At 39.2% G+C, this 18,244-nt stretch overlaps 1 protein-coding gene across 4 annotated transcripts in view; it reads right to left on the bottom strand.

The window, feature by feature from the left end:
• The window catches only part of DIP2B (DIP2 acetate--CoA ligase B (putative)), a 215,231-nt gene that overhangs the window by 61,946 nt on the left and 135,041 nt on the right, over nucleotides 1-18,244 (bottom strand). For 2 of the 4 annotated variants that reach the window (XM_028125652.2, XM_028125654.2), the window contains exons 5-8: nucleotides 8,100-8,312; nucleotides 5,106-5,261; nucleotides 4,510-4,632; nucleotides 1,073-1,270 (exon numbers count right to left, since the gene is read on the bottom strand). In XM_028125652.2, coding sequence (XP_027981453.1) covers nucleotides 1,073-1,270; nucleotides 4,510-4,632; nucleotides 5,106-5,261; nucleotides 8,100-8,312 — 690 coding nt within the window. The remainder of the gene's footprint in view (nucleotides 1-1,072; nucleotides 1,271-4,509; nucleotides 4,633-5,105; nucleotides 5,262-8,099; nucleotides 8,313-18,244) is intronic. The other 2 variants (XM_028125653.2, XM_028125655.2) reach the window with 2 other exon arrangements.

Below are 18,244 nucleotides of genomic sequence, written 5' to 3'. Positions count from 1 at the left end.
TTGGGGAGTTTTTTGTTGTTGTTGTTGTTTTTTAAAGATTATTTATTTATCTATTAGTCAGAGAGAGTGAGCATAAGCAGGGGGAGTGGCAGGCAGAGGGAGAAGCAGGTTCCCCGCCAAGCAAGGAGCTGGATGCAGCACTCGATTCTAGGACCCTGAGATCCCAACCTGAGCTGAAGGCAGATGCTTAAACGATTGAGCCACCCAGGCATCCCTAATTCTTTGTTCATTATAAAATTTTGTGCCTGTTCTAGCAAGAGGTAGAATGAGATGGCAAAGATCTAAAAAGTAATTGGTTTCAATTTTTAGATAAAACTATCAGATTTTTGGGGGCAACTGGGTGGCTCAGTCAGTTAAGCATCTGCCTTCAGCTCAGGTCATGATCCCAGGGTCCTGGGATCAAGCCCCGTGTTGTCAGGCTCCCTGCTCAGAGGGAAGCCTGCTTCTCCCTCTCCTCCCAGCTTGTGCTCTCTCTCGCTCTTTCTCTCTCTCAAATAGGTAAATAAAATCTTTTAAAAAAAAAAAAAAGGCATTTCTTTAAAAACAAAAACTATCCTGCCATATATCCTGCCCAAACATCTCCAAATCCCCTTCTAATATTAAATCATCAGTGGATCCAGAAAGCCTCTTTCTTCTTTCTGCTCTTTTATTTTTTTTAAAGATTTTTTTAATTTATTTTTTTAACAGAGAGAGAGAGACAGTGAGAGAGGGAACACAAGCAGGGAGAGTGGGAGGGGGAGAAGCAGGCCTCCCACTGAGCAGGGAGCCCGATGTGGGACTCAGTCCCAGGACCCCGGGATCATGACCTGAGCCGAAGGCAGACGCTTAACGACTGAGCCACCCAGGCGCCCTCTGCTCTTTTAAATATTAGCTGCTTTGCAAATATCATTTAGTAAATGAAAATATTTGACAATAGCTTTACTTAGAACTCAGGATCCTATTAAAATTATTTAAAAGATCTGTTGAAACACAATGACCAGCAACCGCTAAATATCAAGATGAAAACACCACCCATGATAATCTGAACAACTATCAGGAGAAAAGGAAGGAGATGGGACTCTTGCAAACTGACCATATGTGAGCGTGTAAACTGGTTTCCCCGTCACGTCCAGGGCGGTCAGACAGGGGCATTTTGCTTGCGTGGTGCCCCAGCGCTGCAGGGCCGACTCAAGAGCAGGAGGCCAGTTACAGATGACTCCTAATGGCTCCCCCTTTACAGGGGTCATCTGCCGTCCTTCAGGCTTGGGCTGGTTGGGGTCTGGCTGAGGTACTGTACCAAAAAAAAACACCCCAGGGGTTATAAAAATATTATCTGAAATATATACAAATAGCAACTAACAGAACTTAGGTCTCTAATTGCAAATATATTTCCCTTTTCTCTTCATCTTTATTTGGTTTAAACTCACTCTGAAAAGAGAAATGATATCGCTAGAAATGGTAATCCACAAAATGGGCCTGAATTCCCTTCCCACACAACTGTGAAATCATATTTAATATATTTTATGTAATAAACTAATCCTGACTCTAACAAAGCAAATCACTGAACGTACAGAAAAGCAGAGAGCCTACATTCCTTTTTAGCAATTTTATAATTTGACTCAACTGGTTTTTAAATCCTTAAATCCTTCTAATCCAGAAGTGTCTGATGTTAGCGAGTCAGGTTGCACTTCACTGGGTTATACTTAACGAAAAAGCATTAAACTGTATGTCAGAAAACCCAAATTTATGTTAACATTTTACCAGTGTGACCTTAATCAACTTGAGTTACTTGAGCCTCATTTTTCCTCATCTGTAAAATGGGGATAGTAACACTTAGGGTCATTATTACACTTGATCTTAGTCAAAAGACAGAGACAGCATGGATGACAGTGTTCCATGTCTCCGTACCTTTGTACACATCTCATCTGGCCAACCCCTTTGCTCCCGGTATACTTGTACTCATCTTTGCCAGGATGCAGCTCAAACAGCACATTCCCTGGGAAGCCGTCCCCAGTCATTCCTTCCTTAGTGCTCCCCCACTGTATGGCAGTCTACCCTTAATTAAAGCACTGAGGATCCTCAAAGAATTACTGTGTAAGCTTTTATCCCCCTAAGCCTGACACCTTCTTGAAAGAAGGCCTGGTTCTTTGTCTTCTTATTACCTATGGTGCCTAATACATAATGGTAGCTCAATTGATGTTAATTAAACTGAACTGAATTTGGGGGAAAGGAAGTGCTAGATTATTAACATGGTCATTCCAGAAATTGGAGGTGAATAGTATTTCATATTTTTTCATATAAATAAAAGTCCTCTTAATTTTTATACAATGAACCAATATTATTCAAATAAAAAGCAAAAAATTCTATTTTCATTGCAGGAAAGGTAATTTACACATGGAACAAAGTCATTTACTGAGTGCCAATGATACGCACAGGATGTGATAAACACTGAGGAAATAAATGCTGTACATACCATTCTTTGAACAAACATTTATTGTCTCTGATAAGTGCTAGGTGTAAGAAGCACCGAGTCCGCACCCTCACAAGGTATCTGGAGTGCAAGGCGGACACACACACATACACAGAACTAAGTAGAGAAACATGAACAATGCATGACAGAAACATTACAGGGATGGAAGAAGAAGGCCACATCACCTAGCTTAGAGGACGGAGTCCCCCATGGGAGCTGAGTCTTAGAGGAAGGGTAGGAATTAGCCAGGTGTGTGGGAGATGAGAGAAGAGGCATAGAAAGGAAAAGAAACAGAATAAGCAGCAAGTATTAGATGGGCAAATGAAATATGAAATAAATTTTATTTTATAGCTCAACTTAATGACAGACTTTGGAAATTTACTTAAAATGTCTCGATTCTTTTTTCTACTAACATAAAACTAATGAAATAGTTTCAACTTTCCAATTTACTGCCGTAGGTATATAACGTTTCAGCTGCCCTTCTGCTTCATATATTCCCAGACTCTAAACCACCATATTCATTAAAAAAATAAACATGTGTAATTCTAAATAGTTTTGTTTTTATGGACTGTATATATGGTAGGCATAGTCTTCTGGTCATAAAAGTGTATACGTTATTGCCACCCACTAGGCCTCAATGCAGACCCTGAGGGACACTCTTTCAAAGGCTTCCAAAAACATGTGGATACTTTACTTTTCCAAAGATAAATGAAATAAGCAATTGTTGCCCATTTATAATTAGTGGAAAGCTGTTAGTGCTATTCTGCCAATGAAAATTGTTCAAGTATGATTCCTATTAAACCTTGACCTTTATTTGCCTGGTTAATACACAGTGCTAGAAATACTGGGGAGGCTATTACTGGTATGAGCATCTTGAATATCAGGATATGTAGGAAGATGTCCGTAGTTCAGTGAGTTTAGTGACTCCTAAAGAAATATAAAGTCATCTTGACCTCCTATGTCAGGCTGCCTGTTGCTTCTGGCTGCATAAAGTGGGCTAAGACCAGATCTAGTCTATTAACATGCCTAGTTCCATTAACACATGCAAAGTGATCAAAGCCTACTATATTAGTCTCAGGATGTAAAACCAAACTACAAAGCTACCAAGGCTCAGTTCTTTTGACAAAACCTTTTGCTAGGTAGATCTGTTCGTCATCCAGCTTCAATAATTATCAAACGGCCACTTTCATTTCATCTATACTAATACTCATTCAACTCCCAATTCTTCCTATTAAATCCTAAACATCACGGTTTCATCCATAAATATCTGTTAAATTATTAAAGAAAGAAATCACTATTACTACTTCCTCTACGAAGCTTTCCCTAACCACACAGATGGGACTGATTTCTGCCCTTCTCCCAGCTGTTGTATTAGTCGATACATACTTATTGGCTAAACTATGCTTTCACGTGTATATATTTTAGTACATCTAATGTGTAAACAATATGAAGGAATGGCTCTATTTTCATAAATCTTTGAACTCTTCACCATTTACCACACTGTCCTGTAAAAAGCAGACATATGTGTTGACTGACTGATTTAACAAAAGGATTATGTTGTATCAAAAAAGACGGGCAAATTTTTTTTTTTTCCCCCGTAAGGAGAGACTTTATTTGAAAGGATTAAGGCAGGGTTGGAAGGAGAGGAAAGACTGTTACAAAAGGGAGAACTCTGACAATAAGATCTGCAAGTGTCTCCAACTGGGCAGCAAATTTTTGAGGTCAAATTTGACATGTGTATTCTAGGATAATGCAAAACGTAAATAACTTAAAAAATTTTATATTTGGGAAAGTTCCTAATTTCAAAGAGCATATTTTACAAGGATAGTTCTATATGCCTCCATAGTTATCTCTTCGCCTTTCTGCCCCCTTCCCCCCTCTTTATTTTGCACCTGAGATCTGAAATACAAATGATCCTTAGGGAAAGAAGAACAGAGAACTACGAATTCTTTCAACAAAAATGCTGCCTCATTCACCTTTAAATCCTACGGTACCTGACATGTAGTAATTGCCTAAGATATGTTTGTTGAAGGAATGTATGTCTTCAGTATTATTACTACTACCTTCCACAATTTCTTCAGAGTCATCCACAAAAAATTCTTTTAAGGGAGGTCTTTTGGGTCGTTTCAGAGTGTTGAGAAGCTGCTGGATTTTGGTGGATACTCTGCTACTGACAGGAACACCTAGAAGGGGAAAAACAGTAAGTTAAAATTCACTGATTTTAGGGCTATCTCAGCTTCTCAATCCTCTTAGGAGTTTTTATTTCTAATGACATTTGGCTTTTGCTCAGTCTTATTCTAATTCAACAGGGCCAGAAATGTACAAATATGTACATAACAAGTTTTATGACAACACAGAACAAATATGGTGCTATTATTAACATCCTGCTTCCAGATTTCATCTAATCCTCTTTTTTACTTATAGCATTCTTTTTTTTTTTCCATACTCAGTTTTTTGTTCAGAATATCTTTTGACAATGCAGACTGTCTGAACAAGTAACAGTGCTGCCACAGGGCAGGCTGTTGAAAAAGAGGGTGCTCCAGGGGACATGCGGGCAGTGGAGTTCTGCTCAACCACTCAGGTGCGGCTATTCACGATGTCGATTTTCCCAGTTTAACTAATATTCCCTATTTAGCTGCCCAAAAGAACTCCCTACCATCAGCTGTATCCATAAGGCTGGACCTGTTGGATCCTTTGTGCATGCCTTTAACTATCCCCGAGGGGGGCAGATCAATATTTGCTGGGCGCATTGAGGAAGATGATGATGAAGAAGAGGTAGTTGTAGTAACATCAGGGGGAGCAGAGAAATTCTCTAAGAGGGGAGAAAACAAAATTTAGAATCATATTACATAGCAAAAATTCTTTAAATTTTTGTTGTTTCTTAACAAGGAAAAAATTACATAAACAGGGCATCAACTGTTATAAAATAACCTTTGAAATCAAATTCTACGAGGAAGATATAATGAGAGGGCAAGAGGTTAAGGAAGGGCCTATCAAAATTATTATTTTTAAAATTTGAATAGCCCTAGTAAGAGCAAATCACATATCAAATATTCCTGAAAAACATTCTTTCCTACACAGAAAGACTGGTAGAAATTCAATATTAATAATCGTAATAGAATAAAAACTGTGAGTGACTTCAAAATGAAAACAAAGTAAGTATGGTCATAATAGTCTCAAGCATTTGAAGACTAGTCTTGAGTCTTCTAGTCTCAAGCATTTCTTCATGTTTATGTTGACTTATCTATGTTTCTTCTTCCACTGAAAATGGAAGGAGTGACTTGGGAGTGGGGTCAGATTCCTCAGGTCTCCAGATGAAGAAAACCAGATAAAGCCCACTTCCAATTTTTATAAAATAACCCACAAGAACCTCGGATCTACTTGACACACAAGGTTCTTCCCTTGATTGAAGCATGATTAAATAATGTTATTGTACTCTGCTTCATGTAGGGATTCTTAATATTGAGAAACCAAATGACATAAGTTGGAGGAGAGCCATTCAACAGGGATGTGTTACAAAAACCTTAGAAAAATATCTGGAGAAGGAAAGGAAAATTAGAGGAAGTAAAATATATGATTCACAAGAGTAACAACAAGCCACTCAAAACTATAAAAAAGACAAAAAGCATAATATAAACAATTTCTAAAATAAGTTTGGGAGTTGGGTCTCTACGCCCCAAAAGTCTGCTCTTACTAGTTCAATAGTTTTTAAAGTTCTAAATATACTAGCACAAGTATACTCCACGATACCTTTCTGTAGGATGAGGTAACAAAGCATTAAGAATAGGCACTTTTATTTGACCCAGCAATTCCACTTACTGCAATATATCTTAAGGAAATAATCAGACAAATGCACCAAGTTGTGTGTTCAAGGATGTTCCTTCCAGCAGTTTTTACAATAACAAAAAGCTGGTTAATACCTAAATGTCCAAAACAGGGGAAGGGCTAAATAAGCCAAAGCATAACCATATAATGGCATACTCTGAAACCATAAAAATACAGTATAATTCTATATTAATGATCTAAAAGATGTTTGTGATACACTGCTAAGAAGAGCAGGTTATGAACACTATGTTTAGTACAATTACATTTTTGTTAAAAAGACCAAAACCCTACATATTCATATACAAAAAAAATCTAGGAATAGACACATTAAAGTGTTATCCATGGGAAGTGGCTTTATAGATTACTTTATCTTTATTTGTACCTTCAATTTTTTCTACTGGGAAGATGAATTGCTTCTGTTAGAGAAAACATCCAAAAGGCAATAATGTTAGATAAAATGGTTTCTGTGAGTACCTGAAAAAAAAACCTTTCATAGACTAGCAGAAGCAAGAGAAAAAATATAAGGTCAGATGAAATCATCTTGTTAAGAAAAATCCAGACAGAGTCAACTGGGGATTAGGTCTGCCTTCTGCTCAGGTCATGGTCCCAGCATCCTGGGATCCAGCCCCGCATCGGGCTCCCTGCTCTGCAGGAAGCCTGCTTCTCCCTCTCCCACTCCCCCTGCTTGTGTTCCCTCTCTCGCTGTGTCTCTCTCTATCAAATAAATAAATGAAGTATTAAAAAAAAGGACAATATTTTTAATAACTGAAATTGTTCTCTTTTAGACAAATGTGGAAATAAAACCTTACCCAACCATGGCTCTGCTGCTTGTCTTTCCAAACAGAAGAGGCGGTGAGTGTGCTCATCTGTAGCTACTTTAAGAGGTTCAGTGAATTACAGGGCAGAGCCAAGAGTGCAAGACAAGGCACCAGCGGTTGGCACTTAGCTTTTTAATGTGGGCAATCATACCCTCCAGGTAGCTATGTTCTTTACTAATTACAGGCTTGAATTACAAATTTTCTAAGTTTTTCTTTTCAGAAATCAATTAATAGATTAAAGATATATATATATATGTAAGGTAATAGAGAAAGGTCACTGATACGAAAACTAAGACACCACAGACACATGATGTTCAAAATACATTACTTAGTGCAATATGTACCAACCAATTTAGCAGAAGCAGAGATCTGAGCTGTATCTTTACCTGCAGATGTCACAAACTCTTAAAAAAACACACACAAAAACATAAAGCAGAGCCAAGCAAAAGCTAACGTCCATACAGGCGCATCAGCAGCAGGTAGCAGCTCAAAGAGCACCAACATCCTCAGCCTGCACACCCCAGTTGTAGCAATAACACAGCAGCAAGGACAATAAATCCAGTCTTTATGCTAAAGACAAAGGGCTTCCCTGATACTGGCTTAGTGCAGAATCTGTTCAGGTTTTATGGGTTTTTGTTTGAGAAAACACAGATAACAATCCTGGGAAAATCTAAGATGTTACATAGTTTAACACCTTTTAAATACATGGAATATTCTCTAACAGGGATAAACCCACATTAAGACTGGTGTTATATCTTGCAGCTTGAGTATTGCTTATGGAAATAGCTATGGCTTCAGGTGGGCAATGCTATGCACCAATAATGCAGATGATACCTATCATTCCAAATGTATTTCTGGTGTTTCCTTCTTTGCCCCATTAACTGTTATGTTCGTTCTGATTTTCTTTGGCCACTGTGAAAAACCTAATACAAATCATAAACTATTTCCTGGATGCTGGGAGCTAAATGGAACATAATTTGAGCTTCTTGGGTAGATCCAGCTCCTACCTATTCGAGTATTGGCAAATACATCAGCTAGAGACCCACTGGTTCCTTTGACCTCTCCATGGGACAGCGTAGAAGATGCGGATGAAGAAGTGGACGATCCCTGAATTGAACGGTTGATCCAGGACTCAGCATTCTGTAAGCTCTGTTGCAAGGCAGCAGAGAGCGCAGCTTGGCGTCTCAGAGAGCCCTCATCCTCAGAGGCCGAAGACGTGTCTGTGTGGAATTAGAAAAAAAGAAGTTCTCGATCCTGCCTAGAACAGAGACCTTTCAGTTCTTGCTCATTGATCACACATTCAATTTTGATACCAGCAAAATATTTGCACTTTTTTTTTTTTTTTTTTAGAGAGACAGAGAGATTTGGGGGGAATGGGGGAGAGGGAGAGAGAGAATCCTAAGGAGGCTCCATGTCCAGCGTGGAGCCCAATGCAGGGCTTGATATCACAACCCTGAGATCATGATCTGAGCCAAAATCAAGAGTGGGATGCTTAACCAACTGAGCCACCCAGGTGCCCCTATTCACATTCTTAAGGTAGATTAGTATGTAAAGTTTCTCAAGAATCTCACGGAAAGGTCTATGGACAAAACCTGCAAAAATAAAACAGCCTAAATCTAAAAGTAATTTTAAGTTCTTAAAAAAAATCCCTTTTAGAATATTTAAACTTCATTCACTGCTTTTCTGTTCTGAACTTAACCAGGATCTAAATTCTTCTGGCATATCTACTTATATTCAAGTAATACTGAAGTGCTTATAAATCTTCCTCAACCTCTTAATTAGAGAACCTTGTGATAGGTTGCTACACTGATTCTGACAAGTACATATTAATTAGTGTCTACTCAAAAGGAAATGATCTTGATAGGGTGATATAAAAACTTACTTTTGTTAACAACAACTTAAGTGTCTAACAGTGAGTTAGATGCTGGGGAACTACAAATGGAATTAGAAACAGTGCTTAGCCTGGAGGCATTCATGGTTTTAGAGGAAAAGTGGTCACTCAGCACACGTAAGCTTTTCAAACATGACAGGAGACAACCCTGATCTGTATTGCTCTCCTTAATTCTCAGAGAAGAATTGTGAGAAATGTACTGATGCCTGTATTTGGCCTGGCTCTGACTTCAGGAAAATAAGGCCTAAATTAGAAAACCATGTTGAGGAAAATAAAAAAGGAAAAGTTCAACCAAATATAGGATAGCCGAGGGAAGCAGAAGTCAGGAATTTATTTCAAGGCTCTCAGCTTAGGAGCCATACAAGTTAAAAGGGGCGTTTGGTCTGATCTGAAACAAACCCTTCGACATGATTTAGGGGGTTATAATTAATGGCCTGTGGATTGAATTTCATTCAATTTTTTAAAAAATTAAACACCCTGTGGTTAGTCCTGCTGAACACTCTAACTCAGGGGAAACTGTAGGTATGCGTTCTGCTTTGGTTCAAAAAGCCAGAGAGAGAGGGCTGCCTGGCTGGCTCAGGTAGGGCAGGCAACTCTCGATCTCAGGGTTTTAAGTTCGAACCCTACGTTGGGTATAGAGATTACTTAAAAATAAAATCATTAAAAAAAACAAAAACACAAAGAGCCAAAGAGGTAACTAACAGGGCTAGAATGCTGCTAGCACTCGACAATGGAAATTTGAACCACAAAAGACTAATTTAACCTAGAAGCCAAATTTTGCAGGTCCAGAGCAAGCAAGGAAGTTAAAATAATGACTATATCCTGGCTTCCTGCTCTGAACCACCTCCAACTTATTATCTCATATTGAAGGAGATGTGAGGCCCAAGACTGATTATTTTTACAATCTACTACATAACTACAATACGTGCTGGAAACTATGTCAGGTTCCGGGGGTTCTGAGATGTATATGTTCTTCTAAGACAGTGCCCTAAAAAGGCTTAAGGTCTGGTACAGGAGACACAATCCCACGGACTATCTCACAAGAATACAAAGGATGCTAAGAAACAGGGTAAGGAAAGGGTTTCACAAGAGGGGTACTAATCTTAGTCAAGGATTTTAAGAACTTCTATGTAAATGGAGTAAAGACTTTGAGGTGTAAGGGGCAAAAGATGAGGCTGGAGAGGTAAACAGTGGTCAGACCCCAAAGGATACATCGATGAGGTTCTTTAAAGGGGAAAGAGATCTATAATGCAAAAGGAGAGTGACTTAAGGAAAATATAAAGAAAAGTAACAGCATCTGTAGCTTTTTATTCAAGGAAAGAGGTTTGTATCATTCCCAAAAAATATTCCAACATTTCAACGGTACCTTGGAGGGCAGAGATTTCTGTCTTTATAAACATGCTAAAGAAAAGATGAATGGGCAGGTGGCGTGGGACAGGTGAATCTGACCCTAAGAACAAAGTACTTTCAGGGTCATACATCTCAGGATCCCACAAACTCCACTGGATTTACAGGCTGTCTTTATTGGATCATTTATTTTAAACTGTGTTAAGTCTAAAATCAGAATAACCCAATTTTCAGAAGATAGTAAAACCAGTATTTTCATGATTAGGTTTATGGAAAATTGGCTTCACTATGTTTCTATATTGGATCAATTATGTAATTAGGTGCATTGTTTCAATTCAATTACCTTGTTTGCCTGCCAGTCCTCCTGAGTGTTTAGTGACTAAAACTGTGGGCTGGAAAAGACATGGCCTTGGTGTCTATCTTCCATTTGAACTCTGGGGTCCGCCCCTCACAAGCTACGTGACTTGGGGATAAAATTATCCATCTGAGAGGGTTTGCTTGTTCATCCCTTCAACAAATACCACGAAGCGCTACACTAGTTGGCAGGAATAAAATGGTGAACAAGGAAGATACGTCCCTATTCTAATAGGACTTAGAGTCTTACACAGTGCACGCACCCAAGGAAGTGAGTCCTAAACCCAGGCAGGCCAGAAGGGTAAGTAGCTATTGGTTCTGAGGGCCATTGGGGGGCAGGGGAGCAAAGAGTCAGGGAGAGGGAACAGCATGCTAGGATGCTGGGAGGGGACAGAAAAGGCACATTTGAAGATCTGAAAGCAATAGGACTAGCTCAAGCACAGGATGCTACACTGATGAAAGATGAGGCTGGACCAGTGGATAGTGCTGGGCTGCTAAGGGTCTTTGTGCTAACTGCAACAGGAGACCATGGAATGAGACAATGTCCAGAAGGCACCCCCAGCAGTGCCAGCAGATAGCAGTTGGCCAGTAATCCTTAGTTCCCCTTCTCCTCCCCAAATAATCCACCCTACGTTAGCTCACCAGCACAAAACTGGCTGTGCAAAGCTTCTGGCGGATTGCCTATTAAGATCACACAGAACATGACTTTATCTTTTAAGAAATAAAAATGAGCTCCCTTAAATATTTGTATGTTTATTCGGTAGTTTTTTGAATTTGTCAAATAGCTATCACCCAGGAAACTGCTGTGGATTAGAAGAAATCTGGGCAAGATTTAATAGTAATAAAGTTATTTTCCCACTGATTCTGCTCCAGTTGAACATGAACTCACAACTCTTATCCATCAAGTTCCTTGCCTAACTCTACTTTTATGTAAGATGAATACCATAGGTCCTTGCCTAAACTCTACTTTTATGTAAGATGAATACCATAGGTTCTACAGAAGAGAAAACAATTTTTAAGCCATGGTTTGTCCTTCAGTTTATAGCTGGTGTGATTTTTAACACAGCACCATTTTATACTGATAACCAGACGCCTAAAATTCATTTATAACCAATTAGAAAACATGTAACAATTAGCTTGTCGATTTTAAGGGAAGGAAAGTCCTGAATTTACTGCCTTTAACTGTTGTAAGCACTTTTAGTTGTTAGCCATGAGTGGAAAGGACTTCCCTCTTCCTGGCAGAAAACAGATCTATGATACCTAAAAATGTTTATTTTAAAAGTTTAAACACCTACCCATTCCACCTACTAATGGCATAATCCATCCAATCTACTCCTTGGTTATCTACCCAAGAGAAATGAAAATATACAAGGACTTGTACGTGAATGTTCATAGCAGCTTTATCTGTAACAGGTAAAAACTGGAAAGCATCCAAATGTCCATCAAGAACTGAAAGGACAAAGAAATGGTGGTATATGTATTTGACAGACTACTATTCAGCAATTAAGAGGAACGAACCTCCGATATACACAACATGGATGAATCTCAAAATAATTATGCCGAGTGGAAAAGTACAACAAAGTATGATTCTATTCATACGAAATTCTAGAAAATACAAACGAATGTACAGTGACGGAAAGCAGATCGTGGGAAGGAAGAGAAGTAGGATTACAAAGGGATTATGAGGAAATTTGGGTAGGGGATGATGGATAATGTGCATTTTCTTAATTGCGGCGACGGCTTCACAGTTTCGCTATGTCAAAACTTAGCAAAACATATACTTTAAGTATGTTTATTGCATGTGGATTATAATTCAATAAAGCTGCAAGAAGAACGAATTTAAAAAGATCTATGGGGGTGAAAACGGCACCTCGCTGAGAGGATGGTAACATCTCAGTCCGTCTACACTGCCAGAGGGCTGCCATACCAGCTGGACACGCTTCTGGAAAGACAGTGCCTGCCACTGGGTTCTGACAGCTGACACCAAAATCAGGCCCAGACATCAGCTTAGAACAGTAGCTAGGTCAAGATTCACTGAAAGAAAGATCTTATCCTAACAATGACTACCAAATATACCACATAAGCTAGGCCAAGAAACAGGAGCTTCAAAGAACAAGGAAAAGGAAACAACTCGTAGGACACTTGCTGAATGACTTCTGACTGGCATGAATTGCTTGACCACGACTGTCCAAATTGGAACCCTTCTGAGCAGGGGTACTCGCTGTCAATAATTACTCCAGGGTCGCTGTACCTATAAGGGACCTCCAAACACTGTTTTTCTAGGTATTTTCCCATGTCTATGAAAAAAAGTTCACAAAATCAATTAATATTACAAATAATACTGTTGCCCCTTGAACAAATACAGGGGTTAGATGCACTGGCCCCATGCATGGTGGAAAGTCCACGTATAACTTTTGACTCACCCAAAACTTTACCAATAGCCTACTCTTGACCAGAAGCCTTACTGGTAATATAAACAGTCAACACATATTTCTTTTGTTTTTTTTTTGTTTGTTTCAACACATATTTCATGTATTATACGTATTATATTATATGTAATTATATGTATTATATACATATATATTATATGTATATGTATTATACTGTATATAATACATACATTACATATATACATATATATTACATATAAACATATATTACCGTATTCTTACAATAAAGTAAGCTAGAGAAAAGAAACGTTATTAAGAAAATCATAAGGAAGAGAAGTACATTTACTGTACTGTAAAAAAATCCACATAAAAGTGGACCCACACAGTTCAAACTGTGTTGCTCCTGGGTCAACTATATTGAGGTAAGAAAAGAGATTTTTTTTTTTTTCTTTTAACTTACTGCCTATTTGAAAAGTTAGGTCAACCATGCAGCAATTGCTGGAGCTCCAGATTTACCACAAAATATTTACTTGACACTATGGTAGAAGGAGAGGCAATATGCCAAGTGGTTTAGAGAATGGGCTTTTTAGGTCAGATTGCTCTGAATTCTGATCTTAGCTCTGCCACTGAGAGATCTTGGGCAAATCAGTTAAGGGTCTAATTTTGCTGTTTGCTGTTGTTGTTCTTTTTCTATTGATTCTCTCTCATGGTGTTTTCTATTTTTGGACTGTTTGCTCACAAAATTCAGTGAATCTTTATCTCTGGGAATCCTGAGTTCCTGGGCTGAGGTTGTATCCTTGCAGAAATTCTTTTGTGTCCCAAGGTTATCATCAGCCCAAAGACCATTTTTTAATGTTAGTCAGTTCTTACCAGGCAGTAGAGTGACACTCAAACCTTGAACCCACTTGACCCCAAATTCTTAGGGAAGGTCTGAGCCCCTGTTATCTCAAGGCCAGGCACAAGGCAAGCTTTCTTGACAACATCTTTTGCTGGCATGTTAATTTTTTCTAGTTCACTCTTCTGCTGAAGATGTAAGCCCCTCCAGGGATCTCAACTCCAACCTCCCATCTTATTATTATTATTTTTTAAGTAAGCTCTACGCCCACTGTGGGGCTTGAACTCAAAACCCCAAGATCAAGAGTCACATGCTCTACTGAGCCAGCCAGGCGCCCCCAACCTCTAACCTCTTATATAGGTTCAAGGTTTTATCTTTTCTATCCTTATAGTAATTAAATTTAGGTCCCTTGTTTCCTACCTCCCTGCTCCCCAGGGCAGGGAAAGTGAGCACCATCTCAGCACTCTGATGTTCAGTGACTGTTCTCTCCCTCTCTTGTTCCTGTATGTATTTAAAAGGAAACTGGTTATAGTCTATCTAGAATTTCTAAAGGGAAGTTTTCTTTTCCCTGTTCTAGGAGAGAATTTTCAGATTATCTAACTCACTACACAGACAGAAACAGAAATCTGGGCAAGTAACTGAGCTCCTCTAAACCTGTTTTCTCATTTGTAAAATGGGACAGGGGACTGTCGAGAGAAAAAAAAAAAAAGAAAAAAATATATGCTAAGCACTTAGCCCTTCGACTAGTAAACAGAGGGTACTCAATAAATGGTAACTATGAAATTAGTTTTACTGGAAACCTTAAATTTTATAATCAGCCATTGGAATAAACAAATTCAATCTGACAGAGTGGGTTTTTCTGGTGTTTTGGCTTAAAGAATACTGAATATTTACTGGTCTCCCAAGCAACTGCAGACCAAGGCTCATAACCCATACCAAAAATTAAAGTATGCTATTAACATGATCCAAGTCTATTAATTAGAGCACATTTTATAGGGGTCTGATTTGCCAATTCTGTTTATTTTGCAGTTTTGAATAAAAATGGAATATTTGGGGAAAACTCCCCAAGTTGGTAATTCAGACAAGTGTTCTCTTTCGAGTTTATATTAACTAACTAGAATGTTTGGGGCTATAAGCTCTCAGAAGGCAACAGCTATTCAATTTTCTTCGAATAATACCCATTATTCTAAGCAAACTGAATATCAATTAAGTAAAAATGACCTCCCAAACATGATACTTTGGTAGAGTAAAAAAACAAAATTAAGAAGACTTGAGTCTGATACATAATTGTGCTGTTTGACCTGGGGTGAATCCCTTAGTGATTATGAACCTGTTTGTTTCCTCATCTCTACAGAAATCTGCCCTTTCTATGTCAGAGTGGCTATGAGGAGCAAATGAGGCAGGGCAGCCATTGTGAAAGCCACGTGAAAGTCCCTTTTGTACTGTAATGTACTGTAATTCTATAAGGCATTATTAAAGTATGTTAGAAGTATATAACAATATCCCAAGTCTGTTCATGGGCATCACTATCATATAGAGAAATGCAGAGAGGTAAATTTCTCCTTGTTTGGTCCCATGAATTACTTCTGTCGTCACTTTCAAGCAGGGCCCTGTGTGGGACAGATGTCTAAATTCATTCTACCCAAGCCAGCTGAAATAGCTTACTGTGTTTTGGGGTCATTCTGTGGTCTGTTTGGTCATCCAAGTACCCTTAGAATGCAGCACAGGGTAAGTCCACAAGGGTGGAGAAAAAATTTAGAGGGGAAAACAATGTATGCTGCAGTTTTTGCATTGTATTTATCTGTATGAATGAGAAACAGCATTACACAAAGAACCCCTACAAAGAAAGAGCTGAGGTAATTGCCTCATGACATTAGTAAATTATTTCAGCACATAAAGGGAACTGGATGGCAGTAATTCAAGCAGTCTAAAAGACTCTGAAAAAGGCCACAGGCACTAAAAGAACCGTAGTTTGCTACCAACTTGGAGAATTTAAATTTTCCAGTCCATAAGACAGAAATCAGTGTACATTTATCAATAAGCAATTTTAGGTTGACTGATATTTTATTATTTGTGAATGACAGATTAACAAAGGCCATTTCCCATGCCAACTATTTATCATATTTTCCATTCCATATAATACTACGAATAAGGCCAAGATTTATGGAATATTCTACTTTTTTTAATTTTTTTTTTTAAAGATTTTATTTGTTTATTTGAGAGAGAGAGAATGAGAGAGAGAGAGCACGAGAGGGAAGAGGGTCAGAGGGAGAAGCAGACTCCCTGCTGAGCAGGGAGCCCGATGCGGGACTTGATCCCAGGACTCCAGGATCATGACCTGAGCCGAAGGCAGTCGCTCAACCAACTGAGCCACCCAGGCGCCCGGAATATTCTACTTTTTAAATCCTTTTATTAAATCCTTCCCAAAATAACTTTAAAATTTCATTGGTTCAGCAATTCCAACAGTTATATGTTGGATGCCTCCCAAAGAAGCCCGGTGGCTGGGCTCCCACAAGCCAGCACGTGCACAGTGTGCACCTTACAGCAAACCCACTTTGTGGGGTGTGGCGTGACTGCTCACACAGCGCACAAACGGCAACACGACTAAATTACTATGAAATCTGAGGCCGGTTTTGCTCTGCAAGGGTAGTACAACTTTTCTATAAAGAGTGCCACGGCAAGGTCATCTTTGTAGTTGCCCAGAACTTCCTCTTTTTTTAAAAAAACCGCCCATCACCAGCAATAATTAATGTCCATGCTCTTCCACCTCCCCAACCTTGAGGGCAGCCTCAGCATTCTTCAGAACTTCAGTGTTTCAGGGGCTATCAGAGGAAATATGTAAGATAAACCCTACCTGCCATCCCTGGGTTAGAGGGAGCCAGTGACATCGGATTAAATTGCAAAAGGAACAGGAGACAGCCAACTCTCTCAGCAGTGGCTCTCAGAAGTGTGGAGAGAATGAAATCTGAATCCTAACATGGGGAGAGCAAATTCCATTCCCTAAAACGAAAAGTACTGATGGAGGCCTTATGATACAGTTCTTCCACACCGCCTCACGCTAGACATGGGCATGTGCGTAACTGCAGAATGAGAGCATCAAGATCTAGCTCCATGTGGGGGCCATGTGAGAAATCACTCTGTAGGGTGCACTCGACATTTCTTCATGATGGGAGAATTCCTCTTCTGTTTGACAACATTCACGTCCCTGACAGTACAGCGAGGTTTCTCATATGCTATTCAGAGATCCCTGGATCTGAAGATAAATGGATAGAAACCTTTTTATTACTCTGCTCTGCTGAATAAAGGTCTTAGGAGAGAAGACCGTATCTTTATAATCATGAAATTATCAAGACACATAAGGTGATCAGGAACATTATGCCACATCTTTAAGGCTGTAGACAGAGTAGAACATTAGTGTTTAGAGATCCAGAGGACCGTAGTGAATTCCAAAGGACTGTGGTCTCATTCAGCAATGAATAGCCATGACTTGTTTCTGGAGTTGGTAAATTCCCCTCAGGCAGTGACTTTTGTAAGGGGATAAAATAGGTTTCCATTCCTTCTGAGCATTCTCAAGATCCTTTGCTGCACTCTCACATTTAACCCGAGGCCATGAGAGCAGACTATTTACTCTGAAACTACATTTCTTTAATACAGCTATGGAGAGGATTGTTTCTAAGAACTGCGCGTCATGTTGCACCCTACCCTTTGCCATTTATTACAATTGAACCCTCAGCCGCGCTGCAGCAGAATCTGCCAACAAGGAATAGCTACTAAACTGAGAGGCCCCTTTGTCCACCAGGACCCAATTGGTGCTATACTAATGTGGAAGGGAAACCATCCAAGATTTTGAATGAATGGGCTGGAAGTATGCACCATTACAGACACAAAATGTCTTATTGTGAAGGTCTGCTAGAGGTATACTGTGTTAGGTTTTGAGAAACACTTGAAGCCACAAAGCTATTTCTCTTTCAAACATATTGACACCACAGATGTAAAGAAAAAAAGCACACACAGTTAATGAGCCCTCAGCACACCAAATGCTCTGAGAAGTTAGCCAGAACCTAGGAGAAAACTATTAATATGAACCCAGACGAGGGAACAGGATCAGTGTAAACAGCTCAACTTGAGAGCTGTGAATCAAAGTCAATCACGACAATGTAACCTTCTCCCCAAAGATATGGTAAGTCCTTTAGACCAAAACTACAGGGAAAAAATGTTTCCCTAAAGATTTCATTACCAGTAACAGGACAGTAGACAGATACTATACTGAGACTCTGAAATAGATTTATTATGTGTGGTCTCAGAGGCCTACATGGAGATCTTGTTTGGGATTTC

The sequence above is a fragment of the Eumetopias jubatus genome, unplaced genomic scaffold (assembly GCF_037043125.1).
Source record: "Eumetopias jubatus isolate StellerSeaLion01/CBP00866 unplaced genomic scaffold, mEumJub1_p1.0 scaffold_8, whole genome shotgun sequence".
Lineage (NCBI taxonomy): Eukaryota > Metazoa > Chordata > Mammalia > Carnivora > Otariidae > Eumetopias > Eumetopias jubatus.
This window is presented reverse-complemented; position numbering and strand designations above follow the sequence as displayed.